This window comes from Hypanus sabinus, chromosome 26, assembly GCF_030144855.1.
Source record: "Hypanus sabinus isolate sHypSab1 chromosome 26, sHypSab1.hap1, whole genome shotgun sequence".
Classification (NCBI taxonomy): Eukaryota; Metazoa; Chordata; class Chondrichthyes; order Myliobatiformes; family Dasyatidae; genus Hypanus; species Hypanus sabinus.
In genome coordinates, this window is record NC_082731.1 from 44,666,397 (window position 1) to 44,680,959 (window position 14,563).

At 48.3% G+C, this 14,563-nt stretch overlaps 1 protein-coding gene across 3 annotated transcripts in view; it reads right to left on the reverse strand.

The window, feature by feature from the left end:
* Positions 1-10,839: 10,839 nt before the first annotated feature.
* LOC132381512 (probable G-protein coupled receptor 132) overlaps positions 10,840-14,563 on the reverse strand; it is a 43,824-nt gene continuing 40,100 nt past the window's right edge. For all 3 annotated transcript variants that reach the window (XM_059950979.1, XM_059950978.1, XM_059950980.1), the window contains one exon: positions 10,840-12,985. In XM_059950979.1, the coding sequence (XP_059806962.1) occupies positions 11,939-12,973 (1,035 nt within the window). In that variant the 5' untranslated portion in view covers positions 12,974-12,985 and the 3' untranslated portion in view covers positions 10,840-11,938. The remainder of the gene's footprint in view (positions 12,986-14,563) is intronic.

Consider the following 14,563-nt stretch of genomic DNA (forward strand, 5'->3'; position numbering starts at 1 on the left):
CTGCGGCAGAGTCATGAACCAGGTTCCCGCCCTACTTCAGCCGACAAACACAACCTTCAGGTCTCGTGTGTGTGTGTGAGACTGTTCCCTCCAAGCTGTGCTGATTCTCGGCCGCGCAGTGACTGAAATGCTCCCGCGCACATAGCCTTAGTAGCCGAGCAGCTGGAATTTTCTTTTATGTAAAGCGTAACAAGGCTGTGTCAGAGTTTCCTGCTCAGAGTAATGGCTGGTCTGCGCAGCTGCTAAAAAAATTGAATTTGAATGTGAGTTTGAATTTATCTTAATCTTACATCCATCCCACAGTGCGAGGGAGTAAAAATCTTTGCGTTATGATTCCGTTGCAACGTACAGACGTGTGAATTTAAAAGTCTAATGGCCTGTCGAAAGAAGCTGTTGGTCCTGGCTTTAACGCCAGATGGAAGCTGCTGGGGTGGTTGGGGTGACTGGTGTCCCTGATGATCTTCCAGGCCTTGTTTATTTGTTATTATTTTTACTATTTTATTCATTATTATTATTTTTTTCTCTGCTAGATTAGGTATTGCATTGAACTGCTGCTGCTAAGTTAACAAATATCACATCACATGTCGTGATAATAAACCTGATTCTGGTTCTGGTTCGGCACCTGCTGCCATAAATGTCCTTGGTGGAGAGAAGTTCACATCCACAGATGCCCTGGGCTGTCCGTACCCATCTCTGCAGTGCCCAGCGATCGAGGTTGGGTGCCAGGCAGTGGTCAGGATGCTCTCCATGGCACCCCTGTAGAAGGTCTTGAGGATCTGGGGGCTCATACTGAACTCCTTCAGTCGCCTGAAGTGGATGAGATGCTGTTGTGCTTTTTTTAGCCACAAAGCCGATGTGTACAGTCCAGGTGAGAACATGGGTGAGTTGTACAGCGAGGAACTTGAAACTACTCACCCTCTCAACTGCAGACCCAATGATCAGGGCAAGACTGTCTCTGTTCCTTCTGTAATCCACGATCAGCTCTTTTGTTTTTTGGACATTGAGGAAGAGGTTGTTATCCTGGCACCACTGAGTCAGGTGTCAACCTCTCCTATGTAGGCTGTCTCGTCACACTGGAAGCAATATGTGTGTATTACTCTGGATTCTGTGTTACTCTGGATTGTGTGTTGCTCTGGATTGTGCGTTGCTCTGGATTGTGCGTTACTCTGGATTGTGCGTTACTCTGGATCGTGTGTTACTCCGGATCGTGTGTTACTCTGGATTGTGTGTTACTCTGGATTGGGGGGGTTTGTACCTCCTCCCCCTGTGACCATGTGGATTTCTCTCAGTTGCCCCGGTTTCCTCCCACCAACCAATAGTCGGTAGGATCATTGGTCGTTGTAAATTGTCCCGTGATTAGGCTCGGATTAAATCGGGGTTGCTGGGAGGGCCTATTCCGTGCTGAATGTCAATAAATATATAAAAATAAATTCCCTGGTGTCTTTGACTGTATTTTGCTTCCTGCTCTGTGGTCAAACACCAGGGGGAGATGTCTCCCCGTTTAACCACAGCCTCACCAGCCACCTGCTCTGCGAATACCCTCGAGGGGAACCCACAGAGCATTAAACCCTTCAGCCCAGCTGCTCCCTGCTAACCCTGGGACCCACCTAAACTGGTCCCATTTGCCTGCAGTTGGTCAATATCTTATTAAACATTTCCAATTCATATAAATATTTCAATGTCTTTTAAATGCTGATATTGTACCTGCCTGAACCATTTCTTCCGGCAGCACATTCCATCAGCACCCTCCCCCCATGTAAACAGGTTGCCCTCATTTTTAATTAATTAAAGGGCAAAGATTTTGGCCTTGTCACTGTTTTCATAATTGTATTGATTAAGTTTGGGCGGTAGAGTGGAGATACGTCTCTACCGAAGGAGGTGTAAGGTGCTCCTTCCCTCCGCTAGCCTGCAGGTCACCCTTGGGCAAGGTGTAGCACCTGCTTAGCCCCCGATCAGGGTCACTTGACCTCATGGGGGCAGGTGGTGGACGGTCGTACGAGCAGCCGGTGCAGATCACAAGTCCTGGTTATGCGACCGCTGACGCCAGGCAGACAATCTCTGAAGAGTATTGATAATGGGTGGGGTCACCCGTCTTGTAAAGACACCGCCCAGAAGAAGGCAATGACAAACCACTTCTGTAGGAAACTTGGCCAAAGTCACTCACAGTCACGGAAAGACCACAAACGCCCACGTCACACAGCATGGCACATAATGACGATGATAATGATGATTAAGCAATAGGATTAGGGAACTAGTGAAAAGGGCAATTCTTTTTGCCTTTCCCTTGTGACTCTGAGTTAGCTTCTTGACTCCTGAGTGTATTATCAGGCATTAAGGTTCAGCCTTATTACTGTATCTGATGCTACGAGTAGGCTGGTCCACATCTCAAAGATATTGATAACCCAGATGACATTTGTACAGAAATTTTTTTTAAGAGGAACTTCAGATTAGCCTTCTTTGTCACATGCAAATTGAAATATTGAAACGTACGGGGAACTGTCCTCCTAGAGGGCCACGTTCTTGCCGTTGCGTGCGTCAATGACCCGGAGAGCGATGTTGGCTGGAGTCAGGGTTTATGCTTTGGGTCTTGGTAGGGTCACCCATGCCAAACAGGTCAAAGGGTAGAGGTCAGACTGAGAGGGGTCCACCGGTCCTCCAGGTTCGGGGGTTCAGCTCAGGGCTAACAACCCTGATTGCTCAAAGCAAAATCGTTATGGAAACAGCAATGAGGAATCCTTCTACATCCGAGTGTGACGGTATTCCTGAGTCTCCGTCCGGGACGTGTGTGACTGACAGGAGTGAAAACCGAGAGGAAGCTGCTGACGTGATGAAGGAGACCCCGAACACCGCCAGAGACGGAGGACCCTCATCACTGCCCTAAACGCCAGCGGTGTAGCAGGCAGTAGATACGATGAACTGTGCCATTTGCATCAATAATCTACACAGTCTGAGATGTGCTGGGGGCAGCCCTCGAATCTCGGTTCCAACATAACATGCCCACAATTAACTAACCCTGACCGGTACGTGTTTGGACGGTGGGAAGAAACTGGAGTACTCAGGGAATACCCGTGTGGTCATGGGGAGAGCATGCGGACTCCTTACGGACAGCGGCAGGATCGGAACCCTGGCGTAGTAAAGCACTGTGCTGGCTAGTATGCTACTGTTCCCCCCATCGTACCGCTGAGTTCCAGTGGGCACACAAAACTAACCGGTCAAACGTTTCCTCATGAAGCCAGGCAGATGTGTGGTGGAGAGTGTATTGACCGGCTGCATCACGGCCTGGTACGGAAACACCAATGCCTTTGAGTGGAAAATGCTACAAAAAGTAATGGATACGGCCCAGTCCATCACGGGTAAAGCCCTCCCCAACATTGAGCACATCTATGTGAAACGCTGTCGCAGGAAAGACCCCCACCAACCAGGCCATGCTCTCTTTGCGCTGCTGTCACCGGGAAGGAGGTACAGGAGCCTCAGGACCCACACCACCAGGTTCAGGAACAGTTATCGCCCCTCAACCATCAGGAAGGAGGTACAGGAGCCTCAGGACCCACACCACCAGGTTCAGGAACAGTTATCGCCCCTCAACCATCAGGAAGGAGGTACAGGAGCCTCAGGACCCACACCACCAGGTTCAGGAACAGTTATCGCCCCTCAACCATCAGGAAGGAGGTACAGGAGCCTCAGGACCCACACCACCAGGTTCAGGAACAGTTATCGCCCCTCAACCATCAGGAAGGAGGTACAGGAGCCTCAGGACCCACACCACCAGGTTCAGGAACAGTTATCGCCCCTCAACCATCAGGAAGGAGGTACAGGAGCCTCAGGACCCACACCACCAGGTTCAGGAACAGTTATCACCCCTCAACCATCAGGAAGGAGGTACAGGAGCCTCAGGACCCACACCACCAGGTTCAGGGACAGTTATCACCCCTCAACCATCAGGAAGGAGGTACAGGAGCCTCAGGACCCACACCACCAGGTTCAGGAACAGTTATTGCCCCGCAATCATCAGGCTGCTGAACTAGTGTTGATAACTACACTCACTTGCCCCATCATTGAAATCTTCCCGCAACCAATGACCTCACTTTCAGGACTCTTATCTCTTTATCTCATTATTTACTGCTATTTATTTATATTTGCATTTGCACAGTTTGTTGTCTTCTGCACTCTGGTTGATCTTTCACTGATCCCGTTACAATTACTATTCTATAGATTTGCTGAGTATGCCTGCAGGAGAATGAATTTCGGGGTTGTAAGTGGTGATATACACTGCATGTAATCTGATAATAGAATTCACTTTGAAGTTCAAGCTACACCTACTTAACCCTAGCCTAATCACGGGATGATTTTCAATGACCAGTTAACCTTCCGACCGGTACATTTCTGGACTGTGGGAGGAAACCGGAGCACCCGGAGGAAACCCACGCGGTTCACCAGAGGAGCATACAGACTGTTTACAGATGACTCCAGAACTGAACTATCGGTGAAGACCGGATGATGATTCGAATTGCGACGGTTTGCATAACGCCGTTGTGCAGAGGGGCCTGGGAGCACTTGCGCAGGAGCAACAGGTCACCAGGAAGGCAAGCAGAATGATTGAACGTAAGGGCGGGGAGATTATGCTGCAATGTATAGGGTACTGTGTGCAGTTCGCGTCTCCTCGAGGGAAGGAGTGCGGAGGAGGTTTGCCGGGTTGCTGATGGAAGTCTGTTGGTTAACCTATGACTGAGTCAACTGGATTCAGAAGAATGAGAAGGAATCTTATAGAAACGGATAAAATTATGAAAGGGATAGATCGATAGAGGCAGGAAGGTTGTTCGCACTGGTGAGTGGATTTCACACTAGGGGACAAAGCTTCTAGATTCGGGGGAATAGGTTTAGGACGGAGATGAGGAGAAATTACTTTTCCAGGGAGTAGTGAATCTGGGGAAGCAGTAGAGAGTACCTCATTAAATATATTTAAACCACACTAGTGTAGCAGTTAGCGCAACAGTTGTAAGTTCAGTTCCCGTCTCCGTCCGTAAGGAGTCTGACTGTTCTCTCCACGAGCACATGGGATTCCCCCAGGAGTTCCGGATTTCTCCCACATTCCAATGGTGCACGCTGAAGGTGAGTGAGTTGTGATCACGCTGTGTTGGCACTGGAGGCAGGGTGGCATTTGGGCTGCCCAGCACAATCCTCGCTGATCTAATCTGATGGAAACGGCACATTTCACCTCACGTCTTGAGGAAAATAAAGCGGGACTGAACAGCAGCTGCCAACCAAGTTTCGGCACTCCAGTCCCCCGGCGTATGCTTAGCCGAAACTGTTCCCTTAAGACTCACACAGCAAATTCTTGCCTGCCACAATTCACGTTGGGGGCGGGGGCACCTTGGGGTTCTGCGGTTACTATCGTTCGCTCTTTGGGGTTTCTTGTTACGTGAAGAGTAAGGGTTTCGGGTTGTGTACCGTAAACATTCTCTGATGTTCAGTTGAACTATTTGTACTTAAAGGCCTCAGAGCTCATCAGTAGCAGTTTCATTTCTAGTGCCGCTCTTTGTGATTTTGCTTTTTTGATTTTGTTTGTGTCATTTTCGAGTCTGAGTCAGACCTGATTCTAGACCTTACTCTGCACTTGGGCTTATCACTGTCCGTAGCACACGTGGATCAATTTTGCTTGCGTAGTAGAGGTTGAAGGGTTAGTGCGTTACTTCGGTAGGCACGTCAACGGTTCTACCAGCAATGTGACTAACTCACATAGCTCAGAACGTGGTGTTATGAGTGATGGACAATGGGGTGCAGAGTTAACCATTCCCAACCCTCCCCCCGAGAACTACGAACTACTGCTGTTGTTATGCTGCTATTGAGAGAGAGAGATAAAGCCCAGGCAAGAACATTTGCTACAGATAAGAGGGGAAGAGAGACTGTTGATGTACTGTATTATGACTTCTACAAGGATTATTTACCTTCTACTACTTTGCTCGTTAACATTCCTCAGGAGACAGCAGGACTGGCCTGATTTGATGGACACGGTCATTCAGAGTTGATGGATAGCTGAGACCCTGTGAATGAGGATAAAAGACAGGTCTGGAGAGACACCCTTCAGACACACCAGTGGACACTGACTGAGTGTTGGGAACCCACAGAAAGGTGGGGGCTTCGGAGACCGAATCAGGAGATCGGTCAGTAAAGCTCACGGTTTTACAGCAGGGCCGGTGGGGACTTGTGTGTGTGTCCACTCATGCCAGAGTGACGAGTCCACCACGGAAGAATGGTCAAGCTGAAGACCAGAGGGGTCATAACTGAATGACCACAACGATACAACGGATTAAGAAAGCAAAGGAAGGTTTGGCTGCTGTAGCTGTTACCTCTCGCTCGCTCTCTCTCTCTCTCTCCCCAACGATTTCAACACAACAACCATATCTGCCTCAGCATTTATGAACTGAACTTTATACTTTTCTATGACAAATCATTTACCCCTAGACATCAATAGAGCTTGTTTATTATTGCTTATTATTATTCCTACACTTTTAGGTTTATTACTGCTACCTTGTGTTATGTGTATATTTGCATTATTGGTATTGTTTTGCTTATTTTACTAATAAACACTTTTGAATATAGTACCACCAGACTCCAACGGATTCTTCTTTCTCTGCTGGTCAGACACCCCGTTACGGGGTACGTAACAGCAGCATCTCCGACGGTGCCATCTAAATGCAAGTTTCTTAACTGGATCAGTGTAAATGGTGCTGATAATCACTGTGGGCCAAAGCACCTGTTAACATGCTGCTCCTCTCTCTGCCACTCAGGGGATTGTCTGGGGAGGGCTGAAGGGGCTCTGGAAGGTCACGGTCAGTGCCTCCTGCACAGACAATAAGTGTGGGAACTTCCTGTGCGTCAATGATTTCATTCCTCACTAGAGCCACCACAGTCATCACAACTTGGGGGTGGAGTCGGTGGTGAGGGAGGCAAACGTCACATCAGCATCCATTTCAAGAAGTGTGGAATACAAGAGCAGGGATGTGATACTGAGGCTTTATAAGGCACTGGCGAAGCCTCACCTTGAGTATTGTGAAGACTTTTGGGCCCCTCATTTTAGAAAAGATGTGCTGACATTGGAGAGGGTCCAGAGGAGGTTCACAAGGATGATTCCAGGAATGAAAGGGTTATCATACAAGGAACATTTGACGGCTCTGGGTCTGTACTCGTTGGATTTTAGAAGGTCGAGGGTGATCCCACCGAAACCTATTGAACGTTGAAAGGCCTAGACAGAGTAGATGTGGAAAGGATGTTTCCCACGGTGGGGCAAGAGGGCACAGCCTCAGCATAGAGGGGCGTCCTTTCAAAACAGTGATGCGGAGAAATTTCCTTAGCTAAAGGCTGGTGAATTTGTGGAATATGTTATCTCAGGCAGCTGTGGAGGCCAGGTTGTTGGGTGTACTTAAGGCAGAGGTTGTAAAAGGTCTACCTCTGACCTCCCCGGAAATGTCCTTCCGCTCTCCTTAAATGAATGTCCCCTGGGAAATAGCTCAGGCTATCCACACCATTTATATCTCTTATATTTTTCAAGGTTAAAACTTTGGACAACTGGGAGAGGAGTCCGCAGACAGCAATATTAATCACCGGGGCTTTTTGCTGGCAAAGCCTATTGGGTTTTGATGATTTAGAGATACAGCTTGGTAACATGGGATGGGATATGTCTCTACCAAAGGAGGTGTAAGGCGCTCCTTCCCTAGTTGATGTTTTGGGCCAAGATCCTTCCTCAGGACTGAGTTCCTCCAGCACATTGTCTTTATTCCTCTCCTTCGAAACTGCATGGTTGGTGGGGTGGAGATACGTCTCTACCAAAGGAGGTTTAAGATGCTTCTTCCCTCCGCTAGCCTGCAGGTCACCCCTGGGCAAGGTGTAGCACCTGCTTAGCCCCCGATCAGGGTCATGTGAAGCCATGGGAGCAGGTGGTGGACGGTCGTACGAGCAGCCGGTGCAGATCAGAAGTCCTGGTTATGTGACCACAGACGTCAGGCAGACAATCTCTGAAGAGTATTGATAATGGCTGGGGTCACCCGTCTTGTAAAGACACTGCCCAGAAGAAGGCAATGACAAACCACTTCTGTAGAAAAATTTGCCAAGAACAATCACGGTCATGGAAGGACGACACGTCACATAACGACAGCACGGTAACGGGGCCTTCCGACTCAGCAAACCTGCACTGCCTAGTTGCACCAATTAACCTACCGGCCCGTTTGTCTTTGGGAAGCAGGGGGAAACTGGAGCACCTGGATGAAAACCACGAGGTCACGGGGGGAACGTGAAGCCCCTCGCAGACAGCAGTGGAGTTGAACCCGGGTTGCTGGCGCTGTAACGCTAACCACAGTGCTACCGTGGCATCCCGTTGGAACAGAACCGTGTGCCATTGAAAGGACCCGGGGGAGAAAAACTGCCCCGCATTTGTGGTTGGAGTTGGTATGCATTGCGCCTGTGGTGGATCAAATGGATGGTTAATGTTATTGTGTGTATTTAATATTCTAATAATAGTTGAGTGATCTTCTATATGGATTGATTAAGCATTTGTGTTCATTTAAATAATTACTGCAAAAGTAAGTAAATGGAATACGCCATCACGCTACCATGTGATAGGTGCTGAAAGTAGACACAAGGCAGTCCCAGACTCCCGAGTCTTCCTTCGAATTAGTTTAATGTTTTGTAGCTGCAAAACAAAGCAGTTGTGGATGGGGACGGGGGTCAATGAAATAAGTTGCTTTGTCCTGAATGGGGCCGAGCTTACGTGAGCTGCCACGCGAGTGGAGAGTATTAAAAAGTCCCTGTCTGATAGGTGGTGTGGTGGAAAAGTTGCCGGATGAGTCAGATTAGTAAACTGATACACTGGGCAAACAATGAACTGAGTTCAAATCCGATCGTGACTTCAATTCAACGACCTGTTGAGGACTGCTCGCGGCATTGTAACAGTTGGCGTGGCACCGGTAACCTGGGTACAGTTCCATTGCAGCCTGTATGGGGTCCATGTGTTTTTCAATTACTTTTTCAGAATAGTTTTGGGATGGCAGGGTAGCCTAGCGGCTAGCGTAACCTTTTTGCTCAGCGTTGGTGACGAGGGTTCAGTTCCGTCACCGTCCGTAAGCAGGAGAAAGCGCACGGCAGCGTGGCAGTCAGTTCAGACGACCCGGGTTCAACGCCACCGCTGCCGGTGTGGAGTTTGCACGTTCTCCCTGTGACTGCGTGGGTTTCCTCACACAGTCCAAAGAGGGGCTTGGAGTTTTAAGGTGGGTGGCGCAGGCTTGTACGAATGAAGGCCTGAAGCTGGTCTGAATAAACAATGAAACAAAATGGAATTACAGATCATTGCTGACCTTTGCTGAGCTCTGTGGTGTCAGGAGGTGAGTCACTCACCGCGGGGGAAACAGCTCCTCGTGCGCTTACAGTTGAACCACAAGACTGGTAAGGATGTGTCTGTAGATTGTAGATGTGTCTGAGGGTGTGCAATGAGCTGCCAGCACAAGTGGTGCATGCGAGCTTGATTTCAACATTGAAGAGGAGTTTGGACAGGTACGTGGATGGGAGGGGTACGGAGGGCTGTGGTCTCAATGAGAGTAGGCCCTTTACATGTGCCAGCATGGGCTAGAAGGGCTGAAGGGCCTGTTTTGGGCTGTACTTTTCCCTGACTCTTTGCAACGCTAGGCTGAACCAGAATGTTGGTAACTCTGTGACATATTGGTGCCTCCCAGAGGACTCTGAGGACCCCTCTCAACCCTCTCCGTTCCAGCTTTGTTCCCCTTTGTGCCTTGTGGCAACCTTGTCATTTTTCTAGCACCTATCTGTTTCTCACGAGGCCAAGTTGTGAAGTGGATGGAACCCAGCACGGATGGAAAGCGGGCAAGGACTCGGCTGGATTTTAACCCGGGACCACATGCCCTGGGGTCTGTTGTGGTTGCCACCCCGCTTCTATGTTCTAGATTAGGACTTTACTCCTTGAAACATAGAAGACTGAGAAGTGATTTACAACATTGTGAGGGGTATAGACGGGGTAAATGCAAGCAGGCTTTCTCCACTGAGGTTGGGTAGGACTACAACCAGAGGTCATGGGTGAAGGGTGAAAGGTGAAAAGGTTAAGGAAAACATGAGGGGAAACCTCTTCACTCAGAGGGTGGTGAGAGCAGGGAACGAGCTGCCAGCACAAGTGATGCATGCGAGCTCGATTTCAATGTTTAAGAGAATTTTGGATAGGTACACGGATGGGAGAGGTATGGAGGGCTATGGTCCCGTTGATGGGAGTAGGCAGTTTAAATGGTTCAGCATGGATTAGATGGGCTGAAGGGCCTGTTTTTGTGCTGTACTTTTCTATGATTCTACGACTCTAACACACAAAGCTGATGATTATCAACAAAGGGTGACTGGACTCTCCTTGTTGGAGATGGCTGTTGCTGGGCACATTTGTAGTGCTGTCCTGGTCTGGACAATCAAACAAAATAATTCTCTTGCAAGCTGAACTGAATATAATTTCATTTCTTAAACACCAAATAATGTGTTAAGTAAAGATTAGAACACACATGTGCATAAACACGCACACGCAAACACACGTGTGCTCACACCTGCACGCGCGCACACACACACACACTCGTATGCATTTCTCACATGCTCTCACAGTCTTGCACACACCCACACGCAATCTGCATACTCACGCACGTACAGACATGCAGCCACGCTCGAACACACGTGCCATACCTGCTCGCATGCCTACATACATATGTGCACACGCATACACGCACACAGACGTGTACAAACACACACAAGCAGAGGCTCGAAATGTAATGTAATAAAATAATTCTTCAAAAAATAAAAAGGAACATTTTAAAATTCATTGTATTTCAAGTAATTCCAAGTTACAATGCAAACATTGATCTGTAAACCTAAAACTAGTTTCATTAGCCGTGTAATTTGCTGAGCAGCATTTTCCAGTTACATGTCTGAGATGAGTTTGGTCTGATTTTGGTAAAACTATTCAATGCACTCTTACATATACTGTACAATGCAGGGTACCATCGGTATTTTCTTTAATAGACCCTAAACTCATATCAGTTGTAGAGATTTTGCCTGACTGCAGCAGAGAGAGCTGAATATTTTGAGAATGAGTGGGAGCCCTAAGTCATGGCCGGACATCTCTGTACCTTGGCTATCTCTCAGTGTAGCTTCAGGACCTTCATTCATACAAGCCTGCATGTCCCTTATTCCCTCTCTCTCCCCCTCATTCCCTCTCCCTCCCTTATTTCTCTCTCTCTCCCCCTCCCTCCCTCATTCCCCCCCTCCCATTCCCTCATTCCCTCTCCCTCCCTCATTTCTCTCTCTCTCCCCCTCCCTCCCTCATTCCCCCGCTCTCTCTCCAATTCCCTCATTCCTTCTCCCTCATTCCCTCTCTCTCTCCCTTATTCCCTCTCTCTCTCTCTCCCTCCCTCCCTCTCCCTCTGACCCTCTCCCTCTCCCTCTCCCTCTCCAAAATTGCTGCTGGGAAAATGGGAATAGCTTTTGCTTCATTACAACCACAGAACAAAGTGCTCCCTTCACATAACTAGTTACTACTTATAAATAGCCAGCAGAGGAAAACGACACGCCGTCCGGAAGGAAGCAGCTGAGAACTTTTTCAAGAAATCATGTCTGTGCTATGCTGGAATATTCTACCTTCATTAAAAGCCCCCTTTCCATTCTACACCTCACCCACAGACTGGATCAACCCCAGCATCACTCTAATTTACAGTGGCTGTTTACCCCTCCCCCTCAGCCCACATGTCTTTGGGATGACACAGGAAGCCCGTGTAGTCACTGGGCAAATGCGGAAGCTTCATGTGCAGAGTGCTGGGGGTTGTTTTGATCCTGGGCCTCTGCAGCTGTGTGACAACGACTCTACCCACTGGGCCACCATGCTAGTCTCGTTGTGGCCACGGTCAGGTCAAACCGTGACCCTACTGAACAAAGTTGGAGACGTGCTTTGAGATTTCTTTCTGAGATTTCCATATCCAATAGAGGCAAATGACCTCTTGAGGTCCCTTTTGGCGTTGTCACTGACCAGTACATAAAGGATCGGGTCCAACGCACTGTTGAAGCTGGAGATGGCCAAGGAAATGCTAAAGTAGAAAAGAATTTGCTGTTCAAAGTGACAAGTGCATTCCATCAGAGAGAAGTTAATTGTCCTGAACAGGAGAATGAGATGATAGGGGCCAAAGCACACGAGGAAAATGATGATGACCGATATCGAGAGCTGCTTCACTTTGGCCTTTTGCTTTCCCTGAAGAGTCGAGCTCTTCCTGATTCCCCTGAAGATCCGCTGGTAACAGAATATCATAAGCAGAAGCGGGAGCAGGAACCCAATGAAAACCCGGCCGTAGTTCGCGATGGCCACCGTCTTGACGAGCGGGATGTGCTCGAAGCAGGTCAGGTTGGCCATGTCGGGCTTGGTGTCGAGGAATGTCCCGAAGAGGATGAAGAGATGAATGACAAAGACAGACAGGAATACAAGGAGGCTGATCTTTATAGCCACGCTGGGCCGGCGGAAGTTCTGGGATCTCATCGGATAGATGACGGCGAGGTAGCGGTCCATGGAGATGCAACAGAGAAGCAGGATGCTGATGTAGACATTGGAGTAGAAGATGAACCCTGAGAAGTGGCAAGTGATCCACCCAAAGTTCCACCGGTGGCCATTATAATAGTAGATGATCCAGAGGGGGATAGTCAAAGCATAGAGGAGATCGGATATGTTGAGGCTTAAAAGGTAAATTCCGAGAGTGTTCTTCTGCTTCACTTGTAAGATGATTGGCCACAGAGTCAGGCAGTTCATGGTCAGGCTCACAATGAAGGTGACGCTGTACATTACCGCTAATGCTACACCGTATACCCCAAGCTGAATTCCACACATGGTCTGATTGCAGGGGACGTCAGGACCGACGGACTCATTCCCATCCGTCCCTGGACTTACTGTGGAGTTCATCGCGAAGCCGGTCTGAAAGAAACAGAGAGAAAGGGGTTGAGCTGACCAAACAACTGGCGGAAGTGAATTAAGTTCTCAAGATTCAAGTTTATTTATTTATTATTACTTTATTGTTGCCAAACAATTGATACTAGAGCGTACAATCATCACAGCGATATTTGATTCTGCACACCGCGCTCCCTGAAGTACAAATCGAAGTAGATATAATAAAAATTTAAATTATAAATCATAATTAGAAAATAGAAAAGGGAAAGTATGGTAGTGCAAGTCAGGTCCGGATATTTGGAAGGTACGGCCCAGATCCGGGTCAGGATCCATTCAGCAGTCTTATCATGGTTGGAAAAAAGCTGTTCCCAAATCTGGCCGTACGTATCTTCAAGCTCCTGAACCTTCTCCTGGAGGGAAGAGGGACAAAAAATGTGTTGGCTGGGTGGGTCATGTCTTTAATTATCCTGGCAGCACTGCTCCGACAGCGTGTGGTATATAGCAAGTCCAAGGATGGAAGATTGGTTTATGTGATGTGCTGGGCTACGTTCACTATCTTCTGTAGCTTCTTCCGGTCTTGGACAGGACAACTTCCATACCAGGTTGTGATGCACCCTAGAAGAATGCTTTCTACGGTGCTTCTATAAAAATTAGTGAGGGTTTTAGGGGACAGGCCAAATTTCTTCAGCTTTCTCAGGAAGTAAAGGCGCTGATGGGCCTTCTTGGCAGTGGACTCTGCTTGGTTAGACCAAGTCAGGTCATTTGTGATACTCACACCGAGGAACTTAAAGCTTCTGAAGTCAACAACCAATTCCTTTGTCTTGCTGACGTTGAGGGATAGGTTATTGTCTTCGCACCATGCCACCAGGTTCTTAATTTCCTCTCTGTACTCAGACTCGTCATTACCCGAGATACGGCCTACTATAGTGGTGTCGCTTATTACGATAATGTCAAAACAAGCCCTAGATCGCGCCATTTGCATTAACAAGCAGCGCACTCGAGGGTGTTCGGGGAGGGGGCAGCCCACAAGTGTCGCCACACATTCCGGCGCCAGCGTAACGAGGCGGTTAGTGCGACGCTATTGCAGCCGGGGGGGGGAGCTGTACATTCCTCCCCACGTGCACGTGGGTTTCCTCCGGGTGCTCTGGTTTCCTCCCACAGTCCAAAGACGTACCGATTGGCAGGTTAATTGGTCATTGTAAACCATCCTGGGGTTAGACCAGGGTTAAATCAGGAGTTGCCAGCCAGCGCGGTTCGAAGGGATGGGATGACCTATTCTGCGCGGTAGCACAATAAATAAATAAAGAAAGTGATCTGATATTCTACTGGAGACCTCAGTGGGTCGGGCAGCATCTGTGGAGGGAAATGGGCAAAAAAGTTCGAAGTTCAAAAAATTCAAAGCAAACTTATTACCAAAGCACGTATATGTCTTGATATACAGCCCTGAGATCCGTTTTCCTGCGGGCATCCTCAGTAAGTCCAAGAACCATAACAGAGTCAAAGAAAAACTGTGCCCAACAGGACAGACAGCCAGTGTGCAAAAGACAATAAACAGTGCAAATATTGAATTGAATGATCTTTAGTGTCATTATACATTGGTACAAC